This window comes from Suncus etruscus, chromosome 4, assembly GCF_024139225.1.
Source record: "Suncus etruscus isolate mSunEtr1 chromosome 4, mSunEtr1.pri.cur, whole genome shotgun sequence".
Classification (NCBI taxonomy): Eukaryota; Metazoa; Chordata; class Mammalia; order Eulipotyphla; family Soricidae; genus Suncus; species Suncus etruscus.
This window is the reverse complement of record NC_064851.1, coordinates 103,231,286-103,258,824: the sequence shown is the minus strand read 5'-3', so window position 1 is coordinate 103,258,824 and position 27,539 is coordinate 103,231,286. Positions and strand designations below refer to the sequence as shown.

Genomic DNA, 27,539 nt, shown 5'->3' with positions numbered 1-27,539 from the left:
GACACACACACAGCAAGGCCAGCTCTTCACAGAGGCAGATAGAGGCAGGGAAAGATTGCTGGTGAGAGGGGGTGGAGCACAGGAAACAGGGTAGAGGGTGGCTGACGTGGGGGCAGGCAGGCATGCTGGGGTGTGGGGCAGAAGGCAGGCAGGCCTAGGGCAGGCAGAGGAGTGGGGCAGCTGTCCTCGAGGCATCTGCTGCTGGCCTGGAAAGCATTCCTCACCTTCAGGTTGGCGTCGAGGCTGGAGGCAGGAATCTGCAGCGTGACTCTGTACTCTGTGCGCTTGTCCAGCTCCTCGGCAATGTAGCTGGCCTCTCTCACCAGCAGGTTAGCCTTGACGATCTGCTCCCGCAGCCTCATCAGGCTGTTATCCAGTGTTGCTTCCCTAGAATCACGATCATAAAAAACAAGGAACAGGATGAAGCAGCACATGTGACATCAGAACGCGGTGCCATTCAAGGCTGACTAGGACCCAGGCATGACATGGGCCTGGGCATGCATCGATGGCATTGCCCCCTCACCCAGCCCCATTCCCAGCCCTGATATATGTAACTCGGGAGCTGGCCAAGAAGAGGGCAGGGCTCCAGCCAGACAGTATCATCTCATCCAGATAAGCAGAGGCTTGAATTGGGGAGGCCGGCATAGCCTAAATGTACCTTTGGCCTGGCTGGGACACTAGCCTACAGACACCTGACGAGGCCCAGAGTCTAGAGTCCTGTGCTGGGTACCCCTGAGCTAGCTGAGGAGTCCAAACCTACAATCAATTTCGGAAAAGCACGTTCTCTGTGCCATTCAGTTAAAATCATCTTTTCTATACTCCAAAACCCAAAGCACAGACAATAATCAAGTATGACTCATTTTATTCCCCCCCCCCCCAAGTTGGGGAAATTTGGAAGGTTTCAGTCACACCTGGCTGTGCTCAGGGCTTACTCCAGGATCTGCTTTCAGGGGCTGGTTCTAGCAATGACCATAGGAAATGCTAGAGATGAACTGTGGGTTGGTCACATACAAGGCAAGTCCCCTACCCACTATCTCTAGGGCAATGGCAGCTTCCAGGTACAAATGCCAGTCTGTCCAGATGCCAGTCGGTCCAACTGCTAGTCTACCCCAATGCCAGCCTGTCCATATGACAGTCTGCCCAAATGCTAATGCCATAGACTAAAGAAGGAACCTCCACGATCGTGGCCAGGTCTCCACAGCTCAGTCTGAACAAGAACACTCCCATTTGCAAGAGGAGGCTCAGAGAGGACATGGGTCTGGTGCCTCCCTACCATGGGCTCTGTTTATTGGGCTTTCCATCCCCAGCCAGGCCTCAGTTTCCTTGCAGGCACCCACCTCTCCTCAGCCCACTGCCGCAGGCGCTGCTGGGCGCTGGGTGAGTGCAGGGAGAAGCGGTCAGAGCCCCGGCAGTTGGGCTTCTCTGGGGACAGTCGGCGTCGCAGCTGCTCCAGCTCCTGCTCGTACATGAGTCGCTGGCGCTCAAGGGCCGAGCGCTTCTCCTCCTCATGCTGCTGCTCCAGGCTGCTAAGCAGGGCCTGCATGGGGTCTGGGATGTGGCCATCCACAGGGTGAGTCAGGAGTCAGGCCCTGTGCTTCGACACCCCCATACACTACCACAGCACATTCTGATGCCGCAACATTGTTTTTAGTTGGTTTGTGTTGTTGCTGTTGTTTTGGGGCCAACCCAAAGGCACTTGAGGGTTACTACTCCTGTCTCTGTGCTCAGGCTCACACCTGGTGGGCTCAGAGGACCCTGTAAGATGTCAGGATCAAACCCAAGTCAGTTATGTGCAAGGTGAAATTCGCCTTACTCACTGTGCTATCTTTCTGGGCCCCTCTTTTTTTTTTTTATTTTGGGGCCCTATTTGGGACTGGGGTCCAATTAAGGCCTCTTTGTATGCAGAGCACAGTCCACTGAGCAATTGCTCTAGCCCTGTCTGGAATACATTAGCTCTCCTCACTTCTCGTTGAGTTTCCAATTAAACCCCATGTTGAGTATATTCTACTGACCTCCAGACAGAAAAATCAGCTCTGTGATCTGCTCTACAAATAGGCAGGGCAACTGATCCAGGCATTCATATGCCAGTAGCAACTCAGTGTCAAACCTGAGAAATTCTGTCTGGACAAAGTGTTGTATCAATGCAAAAAAGAAGGGAGAAATTTTTCAATAACAGCCAGGGCTGTTGTGAGGACAGAATGCAAATAAGGCATTAAAACTATATATATATATATATATATATATATATATATATATATATATATATATATATATATATATATATATATATATATATTATGTATATGTATATATATATGTATATGTATGTATGTATGTATACACACACCATATATATATGATATATATATATAATCAGCATACCAAAGAGTATAGGCTCATCAACACTAGCTATTGTTGTCATTGCATACTACATACCATTGTTTTTGGTTTGATTTTGGGGCCACACCTGGTGGTTGTTCAGGGGTTACTCCTGGCTCTGCACTCAGGAATTCCTCCTGATGTTGCTTGGGGGAACATATGGGATCCTGGGGATCAAACCTGGATCGGTTGCATGCTATACATCCTACCCACTGTACCATCTCACCAGCCCCAACTCCAGACCATTTTCAAAGCATCTGGGGAAAACACAGATTCATAGCATAATTTAGAGTCAGGTACACATTATCAAAACTCAGAAATGTTGACAAGTGTCATAATAGAATCAAAGATTCAAGAATGAGGCTGCAGTGACAGCACAGTGGGGAGGGCATTCGCCTTGCATAGGGTTTCCTGAACCTGCCAGGAATTATTTCTGAGTGCAGAGCCAGGAATAACCCCTGAACACTGCCATATGTGTTCCAAAAAACAATATTCAGGAGTGTAAATAGGTGGAGACCTCCCTTCTTCAAGTACAGTGGGCCTGGCCCTGAGCATCCCTAATGACTGTCTGCCAGACTGTGAGTCAAGGTACCGGGCCTGCTACAGGCTGCCATCATTCCTCTTAACACTGGCCCATTGGATTGAGGGCTCCTCCGTGCCACGACACCCCCACCGAAGGCCCACTGGCTGCTCACCATTGTGACCCAGTGCCTTCATGGTCACTTCCATTTGTGCATACTCAAAGTTGAAGTTGACCTCGCTGGACACCTCGCTGGAGGAGTCTCCATCCGCATCTAGCTGTTCGGAGCTCGCATCACTCTTCCCTGAGGTATCATGGCTCTCCTCTTCACCATCCACCTTCTTTTTCTTTTTAGGCAGGTTGAGTCTTGGGAAGAGAAAACAAAACAAGAAAAAAAGCATTATTTTCCGAGCAAGGTACTTCCTTGTTCCACACTGGCACTGGCTGAGGACCCTGGCAAGTCAGGAATATGGAAGGTGGTTCCTGTCTTGAGGGGGACTGAAACTCTAGGAGGAATGTATAATACATGCTGCACATGTAGGAACACCATCCACGTGACTGTATGAAAGGGGGGGCTGCTGGATCCTCAGACCATGCCAGGCCCAGTCAGAAGATGCCATCTGAACGAGGGCCAGAGTGATAACACAGCGGATGTTGGTCTAACACACTTGCCAAACACATGGCCCACCTGGGTTCGATCCCCAGCATCCTATATGGTCCCCAGAGCTCACCAGACATTATGGAGTGCAGAACCAGGAATAACCCGAGTGCCGCCAGGTGTGGCCCAAAACCCAAAATCACAACAGCAGAAAGACACAATTCAAGATCATTCCAAGGCTAAGCAGAAAATGGGGTGCTGGGGTGGATGGAATCAGGTTAAGGTAGCTTGGAGCGAAGAGTGACTCAGCAAGCACCCTACAAGTCAGTGCAGGGAAGAGAAGTCACTCCATGCAAAGGAGGGCACTGAGATAAGCGTGGGAACTTACAACAACTTCAGTCGGGACAGACGAAAAATAACCAGGGATAAAACAAAGGCCAAGCACTCTGCACCTCTCACCCCTTCACTTCCTCTCCTCAAGGCTTCAAACATCAACCAGCCAAGCAGCAGTGCCAGGCTCTTGCAAGCACAGCGAACTGGCAGGAAGGGCACAGACCTGGACCGGACTGACTACTACAGCTAGCCTGCCCTCCTGGGAACAGCACCAGCTCTGCAGGGACAAGAAGCACGGTGCCTGCTCAAACACTCCGGCCTCCTTGTGGCTGAGGTGACTTCTAGGCAGAGAACGAGAGAGAACAGATGGAGGCCGGGGCCCACAGAGAGGAAAGTTGGCTGTGAGAATAAGCACAAGCTTGCAAGCATTCTCGTTCTTTCTCTCTCTCCCTCTAACTCTCTCTCTCTCCCTCCCTCTCTCCTTCCATCCCTCCTTTCATTCCTCCTTCCTTCTCATCCTCCCCAGTCAAATAGGCCCACACGACTCCTCAGAGCATGGGAGAGCCAAGACCAAGATGCCACCATCTCCCTTCAGACTTCCTGTCTCCTCAGCAAGAAGCCTGAGCCCATCAGGAATCAACTCTCAAACCCAGGCCAGTCAATTGCACTGTTACCTGCAGCCAAAGCATTCCTAAACAAAATAAAAAGTTCATTCTATGTTTCAAGCATAAAAGTTTTCATAAAAACTAAGTTAAAAAAATGTAGCACGTTAGAAAAAAAGTGTGACTTCTACCACATAAGAATCACCTTTCGGGCCCGGAGAGAGCACAGTGGCGTTTGCCTTGCAAGCAGCCGATCCAGAACCAAAGGTGGTTGGTTCGAATCCCTATGTCCCATATGGTCCCCCGTGCCTGCCAGGAGCTATTTCTGAGCAGACAGCCAGGAGTAACCCCTGAGCACTGCCGGGTGTGGCCCAAAAACAAAAACAAAAACAAAAAAAAAGAATCACCTTTCACTGGGAAATTCAAAGGGGAAATTAGCAAGGAAACCCAGTACTTTTCCCTCCATGTTGCATATCTCTGTCCCTGAGCTTGAATCACACACTGGAAAATAATGCAGAGTTAAACACCCACATGCAGACATACAGAAACACATGTATATACACAGACACATGCAGACATACAGACACAGACACAGACACAGACACACACATCGAGTGAAGAAATGCCTGTGTCCTGGGACAAGGCTTCATTGCCAGCAAGTCTCCTCTAATGTCGATGCTTCCCAGTCCGTCAGCCTCTCCCAGGTAACCCTCTCATACCTAAAGAAGTGGTTGTTCCCCCACAATATCCTGTCGCCATGGTGCAGCTGGACAGCACTGGACACGGAAGAGCCATTCACGAAGGTCCTGCAAGCACAAGGGGGCACTGCTCTGAGGGTGGCTGAGTCTCCCCATTATGGGGGGACATATGTGGGACTGCCTCTCTGATGGAGACATCTGTGGAGTCTATGCCTTTCCTGACTCATGTAAGACAATTGATTCTCTGTCCCTCTGCAAAGGTCGAAGCTTGTGGTGTATATGGAGGGAAAAAAGCATTGGAGAGAATTTAAACTGCACCTAGACCCACTGCAAACTTTAAGCATTTTTTTATATGGATAAAAGAGCCTATCAGGGGCCGGAGAGATAGTATGGAGGTAAGGTGTTTGCCTTTCATACAGAAGGACGGTGGTTCGAATCCCGGCATCTCATATGGTCCCTTGTGCCTGCCAGAGGCTGTTTTCTGAGCATGGAGCCAGGAGTAACCCTTGAGTGCTGCTGGGTGTGACCCCCCCAAACAAAAAACAAAAACAAACAAAAAAGTCCATCAGGGGCTGGAGCAATAACACAGCAGGAGGGCATTTGCCTTGCACACTGCCAACTTGAGACAGACCCAGGTTCTATCCCCAATATCCCATATGGTCCCTGAGCCTGACAGGAGCAAATTCTGAGCTCAGAGCCAGGAGTGACCCTTGAGTGCTGCCGGGTGTGCCCTTCCCCCCCCCCCCCCCCCGCCAAAAAAAAAGAGCACATCAGGGGCTGGAACCATAGCACAGCGGGGAGGGCATTTGCTTTGCACCACCTGGGTTCGATCCCTGACATCCCATTTATTTCCCTGAGCCTGCCAGGAGTAATTTTTGAGCTCAGAGCAAGAAGTAATCCCTGAGTGCCACTGAGTGTGGCCCAAAAAGCAAACAAACAAAAATGAGTCCATTAACACAGCTATTAGGAAAAGTGAAATTACAAAATATGCTTACTGTGCATACTGGGATGAGGGGGTGGATGACAGGAGGGAACTGAAGAAACTGGTGGTGGAAAACACACACCATTGAAGGGTTGGATGTAGAAAACATTGCATGACAGAAACTCATCAACAATTTTTTATTTTTTGTTTTTGGGTCACACCTGGCAGGACCAAAGACTCCTGACCTTCCCTGTGAGCAGGACTGTTACTCGACAGTTAAAGAGTTTATGGATAAAATCAGTGCCACTATAAAATGTGTCATCCTTGAGAGGATCAATGTTAGGTCAATTAACCATTCTTAGGGCAGTCAGGCTCAGTGCCCACTTGAGGTGGGATGAGAGTCCAACAAACCTTCCTCTTATAGTGTTGTCTCCTCACCTGCTCATTCCTCTTAGTTCTTAGGCACCTGCGTGTGTGTCTGGAAGAGGATTTGCTCAGGGAACTCACAGTCCATTAGGGTACTGGAAGGGGCATCCCACAGGAACCAATGTGAAGGGGAGCCTGAGAACCTCAGGAGCACAGAAAATAGGGGTAACAGGGACTCCTCAGAAGAGATCCTGGAAGGTCAAGCAGGAGTTGGCTTTGGCTGGTCCCAAAGATGGCAGATGAGAGCAAAAGATAGAGGAAGAAAAGAAAAGCCTCTATGCACAGCCAGTGGACTGGCAGGCCAGGAAAAAGTGGGGGAGGGACTAGGCCAATCAAGGCTGGGGAGGGCAAACAGGAAGCATTGGCAGCAGGCACGTAGGGCTCTAGGATATTACAAAGCTGAGATGGTCTAGGGAAGTGGTTCAATAGGCTGCAGTGTGTGCTTCAGACCAAAAGACCTGGGCTCAAGATCCCTGAGCACTGCCAGGAGCAAGTTCTCATGATTAAGCACCACTGGATGTGACCCCAAAACAACAATGACCAACAGACCATGTAAAGAGCTTGGTAACCACCTGGAATATTAGTGACTGAACTTAAAAGCAGCCAAAAGCCAGCTTCCCTGCATGCTCTTTCCCCTAAGGAAGTACAGTACCTGGTGTTCTTTTGGGGAGTCAGCATGACCTGGCCCTCAGGCGTGATGTCTATGATGCAGTGCTCGGGCAAGATCCCCATTCCACACAGCTGGATGTCTTGGGAATTCGCAGACCCAATTAGTGTATGTTCCTATGGAAAATCAAAGTGACTGATTAGCACTAGACTCTGCCAGGGGCACAGGAAAGATGTGGTCTCTTCAATCCTCTTATGTTAAGCTATTGCTTTAACTAAATGATTTTAGAGTTTGTTTTGTTTTTGTTTTTGTTTTGCAGGCCACACCCTGCAGGCTAAGGGCTTACTGCTGGCTCTGGACTCAGGGATCACTGCAGGGGGTTTGGGGACCGTACAGGGTGCTCTGGACTCAGGGATCACTGCAGGGGGTTTGGGGACCGTACAGGGTGCTGCAGGGGGTTTGGGGACCGTACAGGGTACTAGAGGTATATATATATATATATATAGGTTTTTGGGTCACACCCAGCAATGTTCAGGGGTTACTCCTGGTTCTATGCTCAGAAATCATTCCTGGCAGGCTCAGGGGACAATAGAGGATGCCAGGATTCAAACCACCGACCTTCTGCATGCAAGGCAAATGCCTTACTTCCATGCTATCTCTCCAGCCCCAGAAAATATTTTTAAAGCAAATAAATATAGTAGGGGGGAATCTTTGACATGTTCTGAAACACATTTACAAGTTTTATTTTCTTACATGGAAAACTGCACTAAGTTGAGTTATGTCTGTTAAAACTAAATCTCTTTTTTTGTTTGTTTAGTTTTGGTTTTTGGGTCACAACCAGCAGTGCTCAGGGGTTACTCCTGGCTCTGCCCTCAGAAATCGCTTCTGGCATGTTCAGGGGATCATATGAGATCCAGGATTCGAACCACCGTCTGTCCTGATCAGCTACATGCGAAGCAAACGCTCTGCTGCTGTGCTATCTCTCCAGCCCCAAAATTAAAACTCTTAAGTTTTACAATTGTGCTCATATGATATTCATTCTTAAAGCTGCATTCTTTTTCTTGAATGCCATTGCCATCATCATTCCAAATATTTTATTGTTTTGTTTTGGGGGCCACACCCAGCAGCACTCCTGACTCTGCATTCAGAAATCATTCCTGGCAGACTCGGGGACCCTATGGGATGCCTGGGATGGAACCCAGGTTGGCCGTGTGCAAGGCAAATGCCTACCCACTGTGCTATGCCTCCAGCTCTATTCCAAATATCTTAGACAACCCCCTCCCCTCAGCCTAAGCTGAGTATCAATGAAGCACTAATTAACAGCACCAAGGTCAAAGCCAGCTCCTTAAATTTGCTCCTCAATTCTTGATTGTAATCAGGATGCCCAACTACAAAAAGAAAATATTCTTGACAGGGCCAGGAGAGAGCACAGATCATGCTTTGGACCCAAGGGTCCCTGAAACTGGGGCCTCCCCAAGAATACAACTGGGAGCAACCACCAGGTGTGTCCCCTTCCCTAACTCTCTCTCTCTCTCTCTCTCTCTCTCTCTCTCTCTCTCTCTCTCTCTCTCTCTCTCTCCCTCTCTCTCCCCCTCCCTCTCTCCCACTCTCTCAATCTTTCTCTCTCAAAAACAAGTCAATAAATTTGTAGTATCCAAAGGACTTTCAAGCATTTCATGGAATGTCTCTAAGCCCAGTGGAAGGTGTGAGAAACACAGCTCCCTCCCTTAGTCCAGAGAACTCAATTTTCTCAGGGACCACAAGCCTCTCCTGCTTAGCAAGCAGCAAATGGACACAGAATTTTTTATTTATATACCCCAAATGAGTATGAACATTCTATGCCTAGCCCTCTCCCCTCTGACTCATTTCACTCAGCATAACACTCTCTACATGTCCATCTATGTTTAGGCAAATTTCATGACTTCGTTTTCCCTATTGACTGCATAGTATTCCATAGTGTAGTTTATTTATCACAGTTTCTTTATCCACTCCTCTGTGCTCGGGGACTTGGGTTGTTTTCGGATTATGACTATTGTGAACAGAACTACAATGAACATAGTAGTGCAGAGGGCTTTTCTGCATTGTGTTTTTGGACTCCTAAATGGACGGAAATGTGCCCGGTGAAGGGTGTTGGATACTAAATGACTGAAACTCAATCATAAATTACTGTGGGGAAAAGAAAAGCAACCTTGTAACTATGTTTAAATAAAGTAATTTAAAAAGAAAAACTGGGGGGCCGGGCGGTGGCACTAGAGGTAAGGTGCCTGCCTTGCCTGCGCTAGCCTTGGATGGACCTCGGTTCGATCCCCCGGTGTCCCATATGGTCCCCCAAGCCAGGAGCGACTTCTGAGCGCATAGCCAGGAGTAACCCCTGAGCGTCACCGGGTGTGGCCCAAAAACCAAAAAAAAAAAAAGAAAGAAAGAAAAACTGGGGCCAGAGAGGTGGCACTAGAGTTAAGGGCTAGCAAGCACTAGCCAAGGAAGAACCTCGGTACAATACCCTGGCTTTCCATATGGTCCCCCCAAGCCAGGGGCAATTTCTGAGCACTTAGCCAGGAGTAACCCCTGAGCATCAAACGGGTGTGGCCCCAAAAACAAACAAACAAACAAACAAAAACAAAAGAAAAACTAAAAAACCCAGAGCTTAAACTCCCTTTGTGTGCCTCCCTGTCTGAGCAGCCCTGTCCCTACAGCAGAGTGAACTGGGCCACTCTCCTCACAAAGCCAGACAGGATCAGAGAAGAAGCACCCTGGCTTGATGCTTTTATAAGAAGGGGGCGCCTATACGTTTTATGTTTTTGTTTTGGGGTCACACCCATTGATACTCGGGGGTTACTCCTGGCTATGCACTCAGGAATTGCTCCTGGCTCAGGGGACCATATGGGATGCCCAGGATCAAACTGTGGTCCATCCTAGACTAGTGCTTGCAAGGCAGACGCCTTACCTCTAGTGCCACCGCTCCAGCCCTGCCTATACTTTTTAAATCTTGCCTTGCACAAGGATAAAGGCTTCCTCCCTCCCAGCAGCACATGTTGATCTAGCTTTGATCTAGTGTGTGGAGTACAAAGGAGTGGACAAGTTTATAAGGGCCATCAGCAAGAGGATGTTGTGGAGGGGATATTCTGTGGCCTTTGAGAACAATATTAAAAGACCAAAGAGATAGCACAGTGGGGAGGATGCTTGCTTTGCACATAGTTCACCCAGGTTCAACCTTCGACATCCCATATGGTCCCCTGAACCCCATCAGGTGTGAATCCTGAGCACAGAGCCAGGAGTCATCTGTGAGCATCTCCAAGGTGTGGCCCCCAAACAAAAAAGAAGTAAACAAGATCCATCATTATGCCAAGTACTCTGGGCTAGGATATGTTCCAGTGGTACTTGCTCGGCACATGCAAGGTCTTTTGGCTTCCATCACTGGCAGGGCCAACCAACAACAACAGCAAAAATTAAAGACCTAGTCAAAAACGTGAGTTTTTTTTTTTTTTCTTCAGGGAAATGAAGACTGTTTAGTGAAGAGGCTGGAACCTTAAACATGAAGAATGGTGCCATGAAAGATTTGTGTGAAGCCCCTGAGAACAGCACCTGCCTTCTCCACAGTTACCTCAGGTCTAGCAGCCTGATGTTTCCTTCTTTCCCTCCTCTGCCTGGTCTCAGCTCTGAATGCTGCAGCTTGAGGGAGAGAGCGCCTGTCAGCAAAGTACTTCCTTAGGTCACTCTGTGGGGACACTGCCGTACCCTATCCCAGCACAGCCAGTTTCACTATCTGCATCCGTCCACTCTCCCTCTCAGTGCTCCTGACTGGGCACCAAGGCCCTCTTGCATGGCACCCACCTTTCCTGCTAAACAAAGTATGTAGACATGGGGGTCTCTGCACAAGGCCATGCCAGCACGGGCTGTCTACGTGCAGAAGCAAACAAGCCAACGCCTTACAGCCTCCTCTTGGCATGTCTCAGTCAGTTGAGTCGATGCACAGATGGAGTGTTCTGGAAGGCAGTCACATGGCTTGAAACTAGAAGGTTCAAATACTTCACAGGAGGGCCTAAAGCCACTGGTGCTGTGGAGCCAGTCAGCCAGAGGAACGCAAAGGCAAAGAAAAGAAAAAATGCCTGACCCCTAGATTCTTCCATCCCACGCTCTGGGACTGCTGTGCTGAAGCAAGGTTCCTGTTTGTAGACTGCGGCAGCGTCTGAATGTGCTCTGTTATCAACACCCCTTGGGCAGCACCAACAACATGGCTCACTGTGGGGACCATGAGGTCTGGCCCAGACCCCAACACCTCCATGCAGTATCAGCAGAAACATTTGGATGACTCCCCACACATCTCCACACAGCCTCTCTGTGTGTTTCCTGGTTAGGGATCAGAGCTGAATCGGGTTTGTTTCCCTCCAACCCACCACCCCGTGGGTGTATGTGTTTGCGAGTTCCACAGTGAAGTTCCTCACAAAAGAAAGAGGAAGAATTCACAGTTCTAGGCAATGAAAAGGGCAAGTCTTTAAAGCCCTACTCAAATCCTAAAGATCTCCCTCAAGCCCAGGAATAATGTAGACTGCTGTATTCCAGCACAGAATGCTACTAGCAAGATGTAGGATGAAGCTGACAACAAATTGGAGAGGGGGTAGCTTACAGTAAAACTGGGGTGAGGGAGAGTGGCATTTTGTAGGAGGGAAATGAGTGTTTTATTTTTCTATTTATACATCTATATATGTTTTTTGTTTGTTTTGGGACCACACCCAGTGTGCTCAGGGTTTATTCCTGGCTCTGTGCTCAGAAATCACTCGTGGCAGGCTCAGGGGACTATATGAGATGCTGGGGATAAAACTCTTGTTGGCTGCAGCAAGGCAAATGCCTTATATCCTGAGCTATATATTTATATTTTATATGTATATATATTTTAGTATAAATATATCTAAATATATTTATCTAAATATATATGTATATTTTTGAACAAAAGAGTTATGGGCCAAGTCCATTTGGAAAGCTCCATTTGAAAAAGCAAGAAGGAAACTGCTTTTGGCCCACATAAAAATAATACAGGGTTGGGGCCAGAGTGATGGCACAAACTATAAGGCATCTGCCTTGCACGTGCTAGCCTAGGATGGACCACAGTTCGATCCCCCAGCATCCCGTATGGATGTGACTTCTGATCGCATAGCTCAGTAACCCCTGAGCCTCACCGAGTGTGGCCCAAAAAACAAAAACAAACAAAAAAAATACAGGGTTCAAGGCCAAAGTGATAGCACAACAGGTAGGGAGTTTGCCTTGTACATGGCCCACCAAAATTAAATCCCTGGCATCACAGAGGGACCCCAGACCCTGCAAAGAGTAATTCCTGAGAGCAGAGCCAGGAGCAACTCCTGAGCATTTCCAGGTGTTCCCATCTCAAATAAATAAAATGGGGGGAGGGGGCTTGGAGAGATAGCATGGAGTAAGACATTTGCCTTGCATGCAGAAGGAGGTGGTTCGAATCTCGGCATCCCATATGGTCCCCTGTGCCTGCCCAGGGCGATTTCTGAGCCTAGAGCCAGGAGTAACCCCTGAGCGCTGCCGGGTGTGACCCAAAAACAAAAACAAAAAAACAAAACTTTTTTTTCAAATAAAATAATAAAACAGGGCCAGAGAGAGAAGCACAACTGTTCACCACTTACAGGTGGATGACCCAGGCCCCTGGCACTGCAAATGTCCCCCCACACTCAGTTCTCACAGGCTTAGCGGGGAGTACTCCCAGGGTGGTCTGAAAAAGCCAATCACTGTACCTAAAGGATCATGCAGAGTGATAGCGTCCTGGGGACACGGTAGTAAATGGGTTCCCTCCTATGTGTGCAATGCTTTTGTCTAGGTCTTATCTCAAAACAAACACCTGAGCCTCAAAGAAGGCCCACAGAGACATTTCCCATTGACAGAGGCTAAGAGTGGATCAGGCAGAAACAGGGCTGAGAGGGACTGTCTACTTGGCAGGACAGGTCTCTCCCGCTGCCAGTTAGGGGTGGAATCTACTGCCCAGCACCTGCAAGGCACCTTAGGGGTGTGGCATGGCAGGACAAGTCACAACATAACAAGAACAAGGTGTAGAATTCTGTGGACAAGGAGGCCTGACCCCACTAGCACAGAACAGATATTCTGGGCCTCCTGCTGAAACCTGGGCACCGTGCCATGACTCATAAATGTCTTTAAGAAGTGAAACCTACGTGCCTCCTGCCTTCCAGCTGTTCCTGACCTCCCCTAACCTTACTCTGACATTCCAAGTCACCCTGGTAAACCCAGACAGTTCCTAGATTAGGGGGTATGTGTAATTTCCTCCTAATCTCTAATAGCTGCATGTTCAAGTCATATAATTCATCATATAAGCTATCTGTGCTCTGAGTGTGACCAGTGCTGTTTTGCAGAGTGCAGCCTCCTAATTTGATGGTCTCAGGATCATGCAAGTACTGTAAATATCTCGTTTTCCTGGTCTCTCTCTGGTCCCAGCTCTCTCTCTGAACCAGTGTGTGCTACTGTCCTGCTCTGCATTCATGACCTTGATCTCTGAGATTGCTCTCTGCCCTTTTACAGAAGCCAGTAAACTCCAATTTCTAATTTTCCTAAGAATTACAGGAAACACGAATTTCCTATCAAGAAGACCAGAAAAACATTAACTTTTTTTTTTACATGGTTCCTCTTGTGGGTTAACAAACTACTAAGAAAAAAGTGTTGGGGTTTTTTTTGTTGTTGTTTGTTTGGTTGGTTTTGGTTTTTGGGCCACACCCAGTAACGCTCAGGGGTTACTCCTGGCTAATCACTCAGAAGTTGCTCCTGGCTTGGGGGACCATATGGGACGCCGGGGGATCGAATCTCGGTTCGTCCAAGGCTAGCGCAGGCAAGGCAGGTATCTTACCTCTAGCGCCACCGCCCGGCCCCAGAAAAAAGTATTTTACATACACATAGCAATAGGAATTTATCTACTTGATTTTTGCTAAGAATCATATTAAACCATGGTTGACTGGCTTCATGCTTTGCCAGAAAGAAAAAAATATAAACATTACTTTTTAAAAAAGAAATTTTACTTGATAGAGAAACAACACTCATACTACCTGGGGAAGCAGAGAACTGCTCAGAGGGTTGAGCACAGGCTCTGCATTTGTGAGATTCGCATTTGTGAGATTCTGAGTTTAAGCCAAGCACCAAATTGCTCCCCCAAATATCACCAAGTGTGGCTGTGAGCCCCTACTCTCTAGCACTGCCCACAGCTTTAAAAAGGTGCCACCATAGTTTTAAAAAGGATTCTCTCCTTCTCGGACTCAAAGGGTTGAATGATGTGTGTTTCCACTACAGAGTCTGGGCCTCTCCTTGGCACCTCATGTTCCCCCGACACCACCTGTTGTGTACCCACAAAGACTCTACAGGGAACTGACCCCAGAAACCCTAGAACGTTCTATGCTCCAGTTTCCTCCAACTGAAGCCACTTGCCAATTAGTCTTTTAAGGAAGCCTGGTAAGAGAATTTTCAAGCTGCAGGATCAGGCAGAACCAGGCAGCAGAGCAGGAAGTCACCTTTAAGTAGTAGACCAGGAGCTCGTTGAGGGCAGGGTCAGCATTCAGGTTGACCAGGAAGCACTTGTCATCGCCCACTTTGATCCCGGAGGACTGAAGGGAAATGCCACAAAGACTCTACAGGGAACTGACCCCAGAAACCCTAGAACGTTCTATGCTCCAGTTTCCTCCAACTGAAGCCACTTGCCAATTAGTCTTTTAAGGAAGCCTGGTAAGAGAATTTTCAAGCTGCAGGATCAGGCAGAACCAGGCAGCAGAGCAGGAAGTCACCTTTAAGTAGTAGACCAGGAGCTCGTTGAGGGCAGGGTCAGCATTCAGGTTGACCAGGAAGCACTTGTCATCGCCCACTTTGATCCCGGAGGACTGAAGGGAAATGCCGAGGCTCTCCAGCTGCTTCTGCCGCTCCTGGAACCAACCCGGAGAGAAACACGTGTCCCAGTTACTGAGGCTTGGGAATGAAGTTAGAGCCATTGTTAATAACGGCTCTCCTTCAAGTCAGGGCTCTTAGGATACAGCATGATAAACCGTTAAAGTTTTCTCTTGCAAATAACTTAATGCTATTTTGTTTGACTAATTCCAACTTCTCTTTGGGAGGAAGACAGTGCAATAGGCAAGTACATATTCTGCATGCAGGACGCCTGGTTTGATCCCCAAAACCACAAGGTCCCCCGTGCACCAGAAGAGAGTCCCCTGAACACGGAGCCAGGAGCAGCTCCCAAGCAACTGCCAGGTGTTTATTCAATCATAAACAACTCTGTGGATTTTTTTGTTTGTCTTATGGGGAGCTACCCATAAGTAACCCCTGGCAGTGTTCAGGGGTTACTCTTAGCTCTACACTCAGAAATCACTCCTCGTAGGCTCAGGGTACCCTATAGAATGTCAGGTATTGAACCCGGGTTGGCCGCTTGCAAGGCAAACGTCCTCTGTACTGTGCTATAGCCTCCAGCCCCAGTCAAGAACAATTTTGTAACGGTGAACAGAAACACAATTGTATTATTACAACCTTGTAAACATGCTGTTTACATAAAGTAATTATTTAAAAAATTATTTTTAAATGGAACCACTCGAAACACAACCAAGTATCATATATTCTTGAAAATAACCAACATGGTGAATCCATCCCTTTTACTGACTCTTACATGTGAGCAAATGTGCATGTGTTTTAGTTAATTAATCTAAAGAACACACTCTCCATGTGTTCTCCGCCGCCCTGTATCCAAGTCCTGTTAGCAGTGGCTTCCTCTCTCTTCTGCCATCCTGACCACCCACTCTTGGATCTATGCTGAAGCCCCCCCCTCCCCAGACTGAAACCCCTCAGGCCCTCAAGTACCAGGCACTCTTCTCTCACACCTGTCCTGGGGCTCAGCAGCTGTGTCTCTGTGAAGTTATGGCACAGGTCTAGCTGTGTCCCTTTCCAGTTCACATTCAGGGAACCATCTAAACTACTGAGATTCAAACTGACTTAAAGGAGCCAGAGCGATAGCACAGTGATAGGGCATTTGCCTTGCACAAGGCCAACCTGAGTTTTATCCCTGGCATCCCAGAGGGCCTCCCAAGCCTGTCAGAAGCAATTTTTGAGCTCAGAACCAGGACTAACCCCTAAGCACTGCTGGGTGTGGCCCAAAAACAAACAAACAAAAAATCTGACTTAAAGTTGCCTCCTCCGCCTCCTGCAAATCGAAAAACCTTCAACATTTCCAATCTGACTTCCAGATCCCGATTACCCTGCTGCTGGGATCCTGGGAGGTCATCTGTGCCCTGTAACCTGCAAACCACAGGATATTTTTCTACCGTTTGGTCTTTCACATTGAGTTTCAAGACCGAATGAGTTTATAGGGTCTTGGGCTTTCTGGGGGAACTGGCCAGACTAGGCCTAAGCACTAGGCAAAGGCAGACTAAGGGCCTTAAACCAGACTAAACTCTGCATTTCTTACTTACCAAAGAATTCAAGCCCAGAGTCCTATCTCTAAGGATAGACTGTTTCTTTTTTTAAAGAAGTCACTTTGTCATTTTTATCCCATTAGGATATGCATAGTTGTTGTTGTTGTTGTTTTGTTTTTAAAAAATACCCAGCATGAAAGCTCCAGCCCCATATCAGGCATCAGGCTAGGATAGATGAAGGACTACCCCCTTCACCCAAGTCGTTTAAGAGTGGCCCCGCCAACGAGGTGCCTCTTTGTCTGCTGCCCATGGTCTAAGAGCTGCACATCTAAGTGAAATACAAATGCTGAGATGGGTCAGGTGTGGTCAAATCATGCCCCTGGTCAAAACCCCAGGCTGCCACTTATTTTTGTAGATAAAATCTTTTGTAGATAAACTTTATGGAGCATAATTATGCCCGAGGCAGAGCCACAGAGCTGAACCCCTTGGTCTCAAAGATGTAATATTTACTTTCTGACACTTGACAGAAAAATTAATCAACCCCTGATATCAGAAGTAATAGTAAGTGAGATCAGTAAATATATTTCATCATGCAATATCTATTTTTGTTTAGGAGCCACACCCGGCAGTGCTGAGTACTTACTCCTGGCTCTATCTATACTGAAGGGTGATTCCTGGTGGTGCGTGAGAGACCATATGGGGTACCAGGTCTCAAACCTAGAATGGCTGCAAGCAAGACAAGTGCCCTACCCACTGTCCTATCTCTCTGGCCCCTCTGCAATACTTTTTAATTTTGTAAACTGATTCCTAGATGTTGCATATAAACATTCCTTTATTAAAACAACAACTAAGCTTTTGTTTTTGTTTTTTATTTGTTTTGGTTTTGGGTCACACCTGGCAGTGTTTGACCATATGGAATGCTGGGGATCAAACTGGGTCAGCCATGTGCAAGGCAAATGCCCTCCCCACTGTGCTATCCTTCCGGCCCCCACAACTAAGTTTTGGGTGACTGATGTAGCAGTGAATAGACAGCATTCGACTGTTAGGCCTATTTTTGGTTTAGATAAAACTATTGTGGCTTCTCTTTGCAACTCTAACAACTCAACTGGCAGAAAAATGCATGCCTCTAAATAAGTTTCCATCACTGCTGACCTAGAGACTCATTCACTTATATTCCTGCCTCTACTAATGTGGGGACCCTGCTCATCAAACATGTACCAGCAGTGTTTGCCCTACATTGAGTAATCGATCTGAAAAGAGGTGGGAGCATCGTTATTTTCCAGAGAAGTGTGGGGTATGGGGTGGTGAATATCCCGGCTGCACAGAGCACAGTGCAGAGACGCACCCTCATGTGCAGTGGAGAGTCTTCGCTTTCCAAAAAAATCAGATGAGCCAAGTCTGCACAAGAATTCCCCAAACTTAACTGAGCATATACCATTTCTTCCCCCAGATAACCCATTAACACTGTAAGATGTGACTGCTCTGACAAGGGCTTCTGGGAATTACTGGTCTGAATGCTTGACAGACCAGGGCTAGTCTTCTGGGTTAGGAAGAAGCTCATTGTGCAAAAAAAAAAAAAGTGGGGGGAATAGAGGGGAGCCAGGATGTAGTAAAAGCTTAACTTAGATGCTTCGTATGTGGGAGACGCAGGTTGGAAACCCAGTCCCACACATGCCCTGAGAAATCAGTGTGGAGTCGAGCCTGAGTACAGCCAGATGTGGTTTAAAAAACACAAGAAGGAGAAAAATAGAAGAAGAAGAAGAAAGGAAGGAAGGAAGCTAACAGCAGCCAAGCCCAGCCTTGTAGAGGCAGGGGACAGAGGAATGGGTAAATTGAGGCTCAGAGGGGCCATAAATTTCAGGAGTGAGGCTCCCTTGGACCCCGCTGTCTCATCTCAGGATGACAGCACAGCAGGAACTGGGTGTCACTGGTAAGAGGTACACAGGCTTACACTATGGCTCCAAAGCTGCTCTAGAAGGGCAGCTCAGAAACAGGGAGAAGGAAATGCGCCTGTGTGTGCATTCCACACAGCAGAATACTATACAGTTGTTATAAGGAACATCATGAAAGTTGCCAATATGTATATAGATATGGAGAGAGTTAGGAGGAGTGGCGTGAGTCAGGGGAAGAGGGACAGACATAGAATAATCACACTCACTTGTGGAATGTGAAAAAAAAATAGGATGATAATAATATCCAAAGATAATAAGATAAGGACCAGGAGGATCGGTGCATGGGAGGAAGTTGCCACAAAGAGCGGAGAGTGCAGGGAGGGCAGAGAAGCGACCACTATGACAGTGAGAGTTGGAAATGGTCACTCTGGATAAGAACTGTGTGCTACAAGGAGGGAAAGTGATAGACATGATACCCCTTCAGTAACAACAGTGCAAACCATAGGTTCTAAAAGGAAAAGGGGGAAGGTGGGGGAGAGAGAGAAGTAAAATACCTGAGGCAGGGGGAGTGAAGGAGGGAAACTGGGGACATTGGTGGCAGGAAATGTGCACTGGTGAAGGTTGTTGGACATTGTTGGACTGAAATTCAATTATGAAAAACTTCGTAACTGCTTCTAACAGTGTTAGATTAAATATTTATTTATAAATTAAAAAAATAGAAAAATCAAACCAAACCAAAAAAAGAAAGAAAGAACCTCCCCATATGGGCCAATTCTCCATGTCCAGAAGCCTTCATCTGAGGAAGCCCTGCATACTCACAGGATAAAGGAGCTGGGCTATTCACGACCTTCCATGAGACCAGGGGATGGACAATGCGTGTGAGTTCATTCTACCCCCTTGTACTTTTATATAGTTTGATTTTAAAAAAAAGTAATGTTTCTAAACATTTCAGAAACTGACTTCAATCCTGGCTGACAGGGATCCAACCTTCCTTTACAGGATTGCATGCCAGTTTCACACATGTTACAGATCCACAGGGCAGCAGAGTGGCAGTGTGTCTACATGTCTGCTTGTCCACCCATCCATCCCCCTTGGCGCAACACCTACCTGTGCAATCTCCTCGGTCTTCCTAAGCTTCTCCTCCCATGTCACAGTCATTTCCTGGATGAGCTTCTCGGACTCTTCCAGCTGGTCTTTGAGCTCAGGGGACTTCATGGCCTGTAGACAGCAAAGTGTGGGCATCAGGAGTTGAGTGTGGGTGCCCTGGAGAAGTAGGGGCAACACCCACACAGAAGCAGGCATGGGCCCATGTGAGCTTGGCAATGAGGATGTTCTCCGGTTCACCTGCAACTCCTAGCAAGTGCTACCACCACCAACAATGCTACAGAGACCCCAGAGGCAGGCTGTAGGCACCAATTAACGCTGTCCTACCAACCGAACATTGGCATAAAGCTCTGGACCCTGAAGGCAACAGAAGCTGGGAGCTCTGGCAGCTTAGTCTAGGGCTTAGGTTTTCAATACTAATAGGTCAAGATTCAAGACCCACTGGATGATGGGTCCCAGCCACACTAATGGGATCTGGCACACTGCCAAGTACAGACAAACTGAACTTGAACTAAATGCAAACTGGATGGTATAACTGATACTGTGAAGCCCTAGAACATGTCTAAGAATCTCAATAAACTGTAAAGATTATTCTGTGTATAAAAAGCTACAATTCAAAATAAATACAATCAACATAACTGTTGTGACCATGATTTTTAGCGACTTACAACCAGAAAATAGTTTATGGGAAAGGGGGCTGCTGTTCCAGTCAGAGAAAGGGTCCCCACCTTAGCTAGAATGTTATGGGAACAGAAATGCTTAAGAAAATAGGAGCCCTGAATCCAGTATGCATTTTCTTCTACTCTTGACAAGAGCTTGTAGACTAATTAGAATTGAGTATTTTCGGGGCCGGAGAGATAGCATGGAGGTAAGGCGTTTGCCTTTCATGCAGGAGGTCATCGGTTCGAATCCCGGCGCCCCATATGGTCCCCTGTGCCTGCCAGGAGCAATTTCTGAGCCTGGAGCCAGGAATAACCCCTGAGCACTGCCAGGTGTGACCCAAAAACCAAAAAAAAAAAAAAAAAAGAATTGAGTATTTTCTCAAACTCAGTGAGGAAAAATGAACACTAAGTATTAGCGAACATGCAGAGAACAGTTAGAAAAGAGAATCTCAGGGACCAGAATGATATTAGAGTGGATAATGCATGCAGTTGATCTAGGTTCAAAGCCCAGGAGTAGCCCCAAAACAAACAATACAAAAAAACAAAAACAAAACCTCCATGGATGAGGGAAGTTCTGCTGTGAACCACTATTTCTATTTTGTTACCGCATTTGCCGGCGTATAAGGCGACTGGGCGTATAAGATGACCCCCTAATTTTGCAGTTAAAACATAGGTTTAGGCCTATATTCGCTGTATCAGACAGAACGTTCCTGTGCTGCAACTGTATGTACCACAGTGAGCCAATCACAACAAGCAAGGGTTCAAAGGTTATACTGTAATAGACTTCCTCTCTGACTCTGGCCAATCTGAGCAGGCTTTTGACAGTGTAGATTCAGGTCCAGAACATTGTCTAATTTGCATGCATCAAAAGCCTGCTCGGATTGGCTGAGTTACAGGAGTGCTGCCAGGTGTGACCCAAATAACAACAACAAAAGATTTGCATTTTGATCTTAACCAGTTAACAGACAATAAGATAGAATTCTGATTTCTCCTCCCAGGAAAAAACATTTTCTGAACTGAAGTTACACACTTTAAGGCTTCTCTCTCTCTTCCTCCCTCTCCTATTCTGTATTCTATTTTTACCATATTTATCTCATCCCCAGCCTTCTCTCTCTCTCTCTCTCTCTCTCTCTCTCTCTCTCTCTCTCTCTTCCCCCCCCCCGCCCTAGTCTATATTACCATCTTTATCTCTAGACCCTGAGCCTTTTCTCTTTTCTCCCTCTCTCTGTTCCTCTCTCCCTCTCTCTCCCTCTCTTGCTCTCCCTCCCTGTCCCCTATTCTACACTCTATCCCACCATGCCCTCTCCTACCCGCTGCCTGTACCGTGGAAACTCTCCACTCTCTTTACTGGCCTGACCTGGTCCTCCAACATCTCTGAAAATCCCATTTCTTGCCTTCTTATTGCTCAAACTTTTCCCCTATAGGAAACTCCAAACCTCTAAGTAGATGGGCTACTGGGCTCTGGGGAAGGGCAGGGAAGACACAGCCACACTGGGATACTATGGTGTAGCTGGGTTGAGCTGGCCACGCACCTCGGCTTTAGTGAGCTGCTCCCGTAGCTTCTCCACCTCCTCACGCAGGTCCCGGATGATGCGGGCCGTGGGGTCCTCGTTGACCACGGCATGGTTGACGATGTGCTTGGCACGGTCAGCATAGCGCAGGGTGGACAGCGTCTCATCATAGTTATCAGCGGCTGGACTCACCGTGGCCACCATGGCTGTCTTGCTGTTTCCTCCCAGACTATCCTGGAGGAGAGAGAAGGCAGTGGGTGCAGCCTAAAGGTCAGGACTGAACAGAATAGCTCCCGGGGGGCGGGGGCAGGTAGAGGTTTAAGAAGAGAGCGAGGCTGGGTTGCTCCCCCAAACCTGAGCAGTTGCTCTGTGAAGCCACTGTTCAGTATCAAAGATATTTGGCTTTTAAGAAAGAAAATGCTGGGGCCGGCGAGGTGGTGCTAGAGGTAAGGTGTCTGCCTTGCAAGCGCTAGCCAAGGAAAGATCATGACCGCATCCCATATGGTCCCCCCAACCCAGGGGCAATTTCTGAGAGCTTAGCCAGGAGTAACCCCTGAGCATCAAACGGATGTGGCCGAAAAACCAAAAAAAAAAAAAGAAAAAAGAAAAAGAAAGAAAATGCTGGTGGCCAACATATTTGATCCCCGGTATCCCAGGAATGACCCCTGAATGACTACAGAGCCAAGAGTAACCTCTGATCACCACCAGGTATGCCCCCTCCCAAAAAATAAAGAAAATGCAACAAAGCCCTGATTCACTTCACTTTAGTAAAAATAAGTTCTAAGCCAGCTCATCTTTGTTTTTGTTTTGAGCACAACGTGCAGTGGAGCTCAGGGGATACTCCAGGTGCAGTGCTCAGGGGCCAAGTGGTACTGAGGCTGAACCCTGGAGCTCCTGTAGACTAAGCATGAGCTTCAAGTTCATTGAGCTCCACTTCAGCCCAGTTTGTCTGCTCCGACAAGGACAGAAAGTGAAAACTAGCTAGTGCGAGGGACAAGCACCCATACATGTACACACATACACATACACATACACATACACACACACACACTGCTACAATTTAGGCCACCAGCAAACAACAAATAGCTCCTATCATTTTTTAAGGCTTTTGCGCCACACCAGGCACTCCTGGCAGGCTTGGGGATCAGGAGATTCCAGGGATCGAACCCAGGTTGGCTGTGTGTAAGGCAAATGCCCCCTCCATTGTGCTATCATTCTGGCCCCCAAATAGTCACTATCTTAAGAGCCCAAGTACATATGCAAAGCAGCGCCCAGACCAAATATGGCACAGTGCCATCAGTAGCAAAAGTACTGAAGTTCATTGGAGAAGAAAGGAGACAGCTTCATGATCATTCTAATTGTTGAATTAGGCAAATGAAATAAGCTTTATTTCCAAAGCCATAATTGTGAATCAAATGGACACAGGAAAGAAATTTCATTTGAGAAGTCATGATTTTTTTTTAAGCTGAAAGAACTCTTTTAAGCCATCAAATCCAATTATTCCCTGATACAGATGAGAAATTAAGAACCCCATAAGACAGACAGATTTACAAAGGTCAGAAGGACAAGCCAGAGCAGGGCTGAAATGACTGTTTCACTCAACTCTTTGTGGTGTTGACCACCAGGAGGGCCACAATGAGGAGAAAATACTCTGACGACTGAAGCAGGAAGATGAAGTCTACAAGGGGCCCATGCAAGAATGGATTGTGGGGAGGGTACTTTCTTTGTACATAGTTGACCCGGCACCTCATATAGACCCCCAAGCCCACTAGGAGTGATTCCTGAGAATAAAACGAGGAGTGACCTGTGAGCACTGCCATGGGTGGCCCCAAAACAAAACAAAACAATTAACAAGGTATAGGAAAACACAGAAAACACTTTCCCAGAAAAAGTGGCATGTGAGATTGAAAAGTGAACAAGTGTCAGCAAAAAAAAAAAAAAAAAAGAGGACAAGAAAAAAACAACCACCAGAGGGGGTAAGGAGCAAACTCAAAGGCCCAGGCTTTGCACAGAAGAGGCTGAGGGCTAGCCCCCTGCTCTGTAGAGTCCCCGAAGGACTGAGCACTTCGGGAAGTAGGCACAGAAGCAGGAGGAACCCTGGAATGCCTCGTGTGCAGCCCCAAACCACAAGGAAGAAATCTTATCTGCAATTCTCTGGCTTTCCTATAGAGGCCCCTTTTGTTATTCCCTTCTGGGGACCTTGGGTGCTTCTCCTAATTCAAAGAACTCTGGGTGAGGGCATAGCACAGTGAAGGGGACGGCAGGGAATCCAGGCCTCTCCTGACACTGTCTGGCTCTGTGTCCCAGGCCATGGAGGAAAATGGTCACATCTGAGTCACTTTCCTAGTAGGAAAGAACTTGGGGACAAGAGGTCAGAGAGAGAGGACAGAGAGAGAGGGTGATTGCCTTGCACACAGCTGACCTGGATTTGATCCCCAGAGTCCCTCAGCACTACCAGGAGTGACCCCTGAACACCACTGGTGTAGCCCCAAAAACAAAAACAAAAAAAAGTCTTAGAGACACAAAGCATGTGGAAGGCATCAGATATTCCTGAAACAAGGTCTCCTAGCGTCCAGCTGACAAAGTGGGCCTCCTTTTTATTACAGAGGCATGTGTGAGGGTTGAGTTCAATCTCCAGCACCCCAGGGCCCTGGGATGTCCCCAATTTCAGCCCCCACAAGAATAAATACATAAATATACACATAGGCATTTTAAATTGAGTTAATAGTAAATACTTTCACAGTCAGTTTCAATGAACTGAAATAGTAACAGTGAAACAACAGGGATAATGAAGTATATGTCTTTTCAAATCAGAAACATCCTAAAAATACCCATGAATTATAATAAAAGTTTACTGTGCAAAGTTTGAGGAAGACACCTCTGAGCAAGTTTTTCCCTAGAAATTAAACATTAGTTTAATTAATTAATTAAATATTAAAATTAAGCTTCCAAGGTTAACTGCTGACCAACGAAGCCCAGTCCAAGGATATCATTCACTGCCTGTGAAATGCTTCATAAGATCCACTTGAATCTGAGCACTGTTTGGCAAGTGGTTTTCTTTTTTTTTTTTTTTGGTTTTTGGGCCACACCCATTTGAAGCTCAGGGGTTACTCCTGGCTATGCGCTCAGAAATCACCCCTGGCTTGGGGGGACCATATGGGACACCGGGGGATCGAACCGAGGTCCATTCGCTTGCAAGGCAGACACCTAGCCTGTAGCGCCACCTTCCCGGCCCCGGCAAGTGGTTTTCTAATGACTGAATTTGTTTTCTCTTTTGTTTGAAATTCCCACAATTGATTGCACGCTGGCCCAAGGCAGGATGTCACCCAATGCACTGGTCTAGTATGGCCAATTTCATTTCCTAAGGCCAGTTGAAATAATCCGTAGTGTTTAGCAAATGAGTTGGGGTGCCGGGAGGCATGTGGGTGGGGCAAAGGAAAGCTGCTCTCTCCCAAGGGGGGCTTTCACCCTGCCAGGGCCTAGCCCCCTGCTCTATGAAGAAGTCAGAAGGCAACTGAGCTAGTGAAAGGCATTGAGTGATACTGAGTGCTCAGGCAGCAAGTTAGAGGGGACTAGGCCCAAAAGGCAAGGCCAGGAAGGCCGTATGCGAGAGAAGTGCCCCAGCCTTTTTGGATGATGTACTTGGCCAACACCTTATCCCTTCTGCTTTATTCCCCCCCTCCCCCAATCTCAAATGCATGACAATTCAGCATACCCTGGCTTAACCTAGGGCCTAGTGAGTGAGGAAGAAACCAGTAGATGCTTTAAGGCTGTGTGTGATCACTTGGGAGCCTAAAGACTGAGCAGAGCTGGTAGAAATGTTCCAGGGGTGGGTCGCTGCTGTGGATTCTTCCTTGAAACCAAGCACCAAGTGAGCGAGTATGCCAGGAAGCGGGGGTGGAGGGCAGGGAAGGGGGAGGGGAGGTGAAAACTTACTTTGAGCAGCCAAGTGAGGACTGAGTCGCGATAAGGAACAAATTTGTTCTTGTTTTTGCCTGCGCTCTGATCGGCCAAGGCTGAGATGACCAGGCCCAGGGTGGTGAGGGACCTGTGTGGTGCGAGGAAGTGGAAGACACATGTGAGTGATGCCAGAAAAGCAGGCAGTCCTTGTCCCCACAAGACTCCACCTCTGCATGCCCTCAGCACTGTGAGGGCCCAAAGTGGCCACCAGGGGCCTAGCCTCATCTGCCAACCCATCAGCCCACGGAGACAGTCTAATCCCATGTGAGCCATAAAAGTGCTGAGATCAAGACTGTCACCTGCTCTCTTCTCGTAAATTAAGAAGTTGATTGTGGAAGCCCAGGGTGATAGTACAGCAGGAACAGCATTTGTTTTGCCTTGCATACGAACAAATGCAGGTTTGATCCCCGGCCTATATTGGTCCCAGGAGCCTGCCAGGAGGTGTGTGTGTGTGTGTGTGTGTGTGTGTGTGTGTGTGTGTGTGTGTGTGTGTGGTCTATGTGGTGTGTGTGTTCAGAAAACATCACTGTGGGGGAGGCCCCAGCACATCCAATCTGAGTTTTGGGGTATCAACAGAACTGTAGGCCTCGGTGAAGTCCACGCTGTGCAGTGTGTGAGTGTGAGTGTGTGTGTGTGTGTGTGTGTGTGTGTGTATGTATGTGTGTGTGTGTGTGTGTGTGTGTGAGAGAGAGAGAGAGAGAGAGAGAGAGAGAGAGAGAGAGAGAGAGAGAGAAGAGAGAGAAAGAGAAAGAAAGAGAGATTTGTGTAGAAAACATGGCAAGAGAGGAGGAAAGGAAGTGGGCATCCCATAGAAGATTCAAAGAGAGGATCAGCACATGTCAGGAAAGAATGTGAGTGACTCCAGGACAAACAGCACTTCCCTGGCCCTCGGGATGAGCCAAGGACTCAGCTGGGCCTGGAGTCTTGGCCAAACATGAACCAGTACTGGGAAAAGCCGAGGCCTCCAAGGCTGCTGGGAGCCTCTGAAACCACCAATGCACCAGTCCCAGTGGTCCTTGCGCCAACCCCCGCCTTCAGGGCCCCCACGGAGTGGCTGCACACTGACTTGTTGATGTTGCTCCCCTCTTTCAGCCTGTCACCCGCTGCTCCAGTCTTAGTGGCGCGCTCGCTGCCAGCCAGATCCACCAAGCTGAGTTTGCCCACTTTCTCTCCGGAGGTCTGGAGGAGAAGGGAGACACATGAATGACTAGAGGCCGAGGACAGCTGCTATTCCCTAGACAAGTTCTGAGCAAATCTTTCATTAAGATCTTGTTATGGAGTGCATAGGATTTGGGTCACAGCCAACAGAGCTTCTGCTCTGTTCCAGGGGCTGGGCTGAAGATGAGATACAGCAGAGATGCTTAGGGCCCCAATGCAATGCCAAGAACCAACTGGGGTCAGCAGCATGCAGGTCAAAGCCCTGACCCATGTATTCCTGCATGAGTTATTTGTTTGTTTGGCTGGTTTTTTAAGGGGCTACACCCTGTAGTGCTCAGGAATTACTCCTAACTCTGAGCTCAAAGGGCCATTCCTATCAGTGCTTGAGGGACCAGTTGGGATGCTGGGGATTGTACTTGGGGGACCAGTTGGGATGCCAGGGATCAAACCCGGGGCCAGCTGTGTGCAAGGCAAATGCCTTTCCTGTTGTACTATTGCTCTGGCTCCCTGTATGAATTTTTTTGTTTGTTTATTTGTTTGGGGGACCATACCTGGCTATGCTCAAGAAGGTTCTTCCTGGCTCTGTGCTCAGGTGTCATTCCTGGCAGTGCTCAGGGGAACCTTATGAGATGCTAGGAGTCAAACGCATATCAGGAAGATGAATGCCCTCCCGCTCTTTGCTTTGTTCAGGCCCCCTGTATGAGTTCTTTTTTTTTTGGGGGGGGGGACACACCTGATGGCACTCAGGGATTATTCTTGG

General features: G+C 47.7%; 1 protein-coding gene across 1 annotated transcript in view; it reads right to left on the bottom strand.

Annotated features, from left to right (window-relative positions):
- The window catches only part of KIF13B (kinesin family member 13B), a 156,290-nt gene that overhangs the window by 59,888 nt on the left and 68,863 nt on the right, over positions 1 to 27,539 (bottom strand). Inside the window, 10 exon segments of the mRNA XM_049771160.1 lie at positions 225 to 387; positions 1,338 to 1,548; positions 3,075 to 3,265; positions 5,152 to 5,238; positions 7,131 to 7,261; positions 14,882 to 15,016; positions 19,492 to 19,602; positions 21,683 to 21,895; positions 25,598 to 25,709; positions 26,688 to 26,800. Coding sequence (XP_049627117.1) covers positions 225 to 387; positions 1,338 to 1,548; positions 3,075 to 3,265; positions 5,152 to 5,238; positions 7,131 to 7,261; positions 14,882 to 15,016; positions 19,492 to 19,602; positions 21,683 to 21,895; positions 25,598 to 25,709; positions 26,688 to 26,800 — 1,467 coding nt within the window.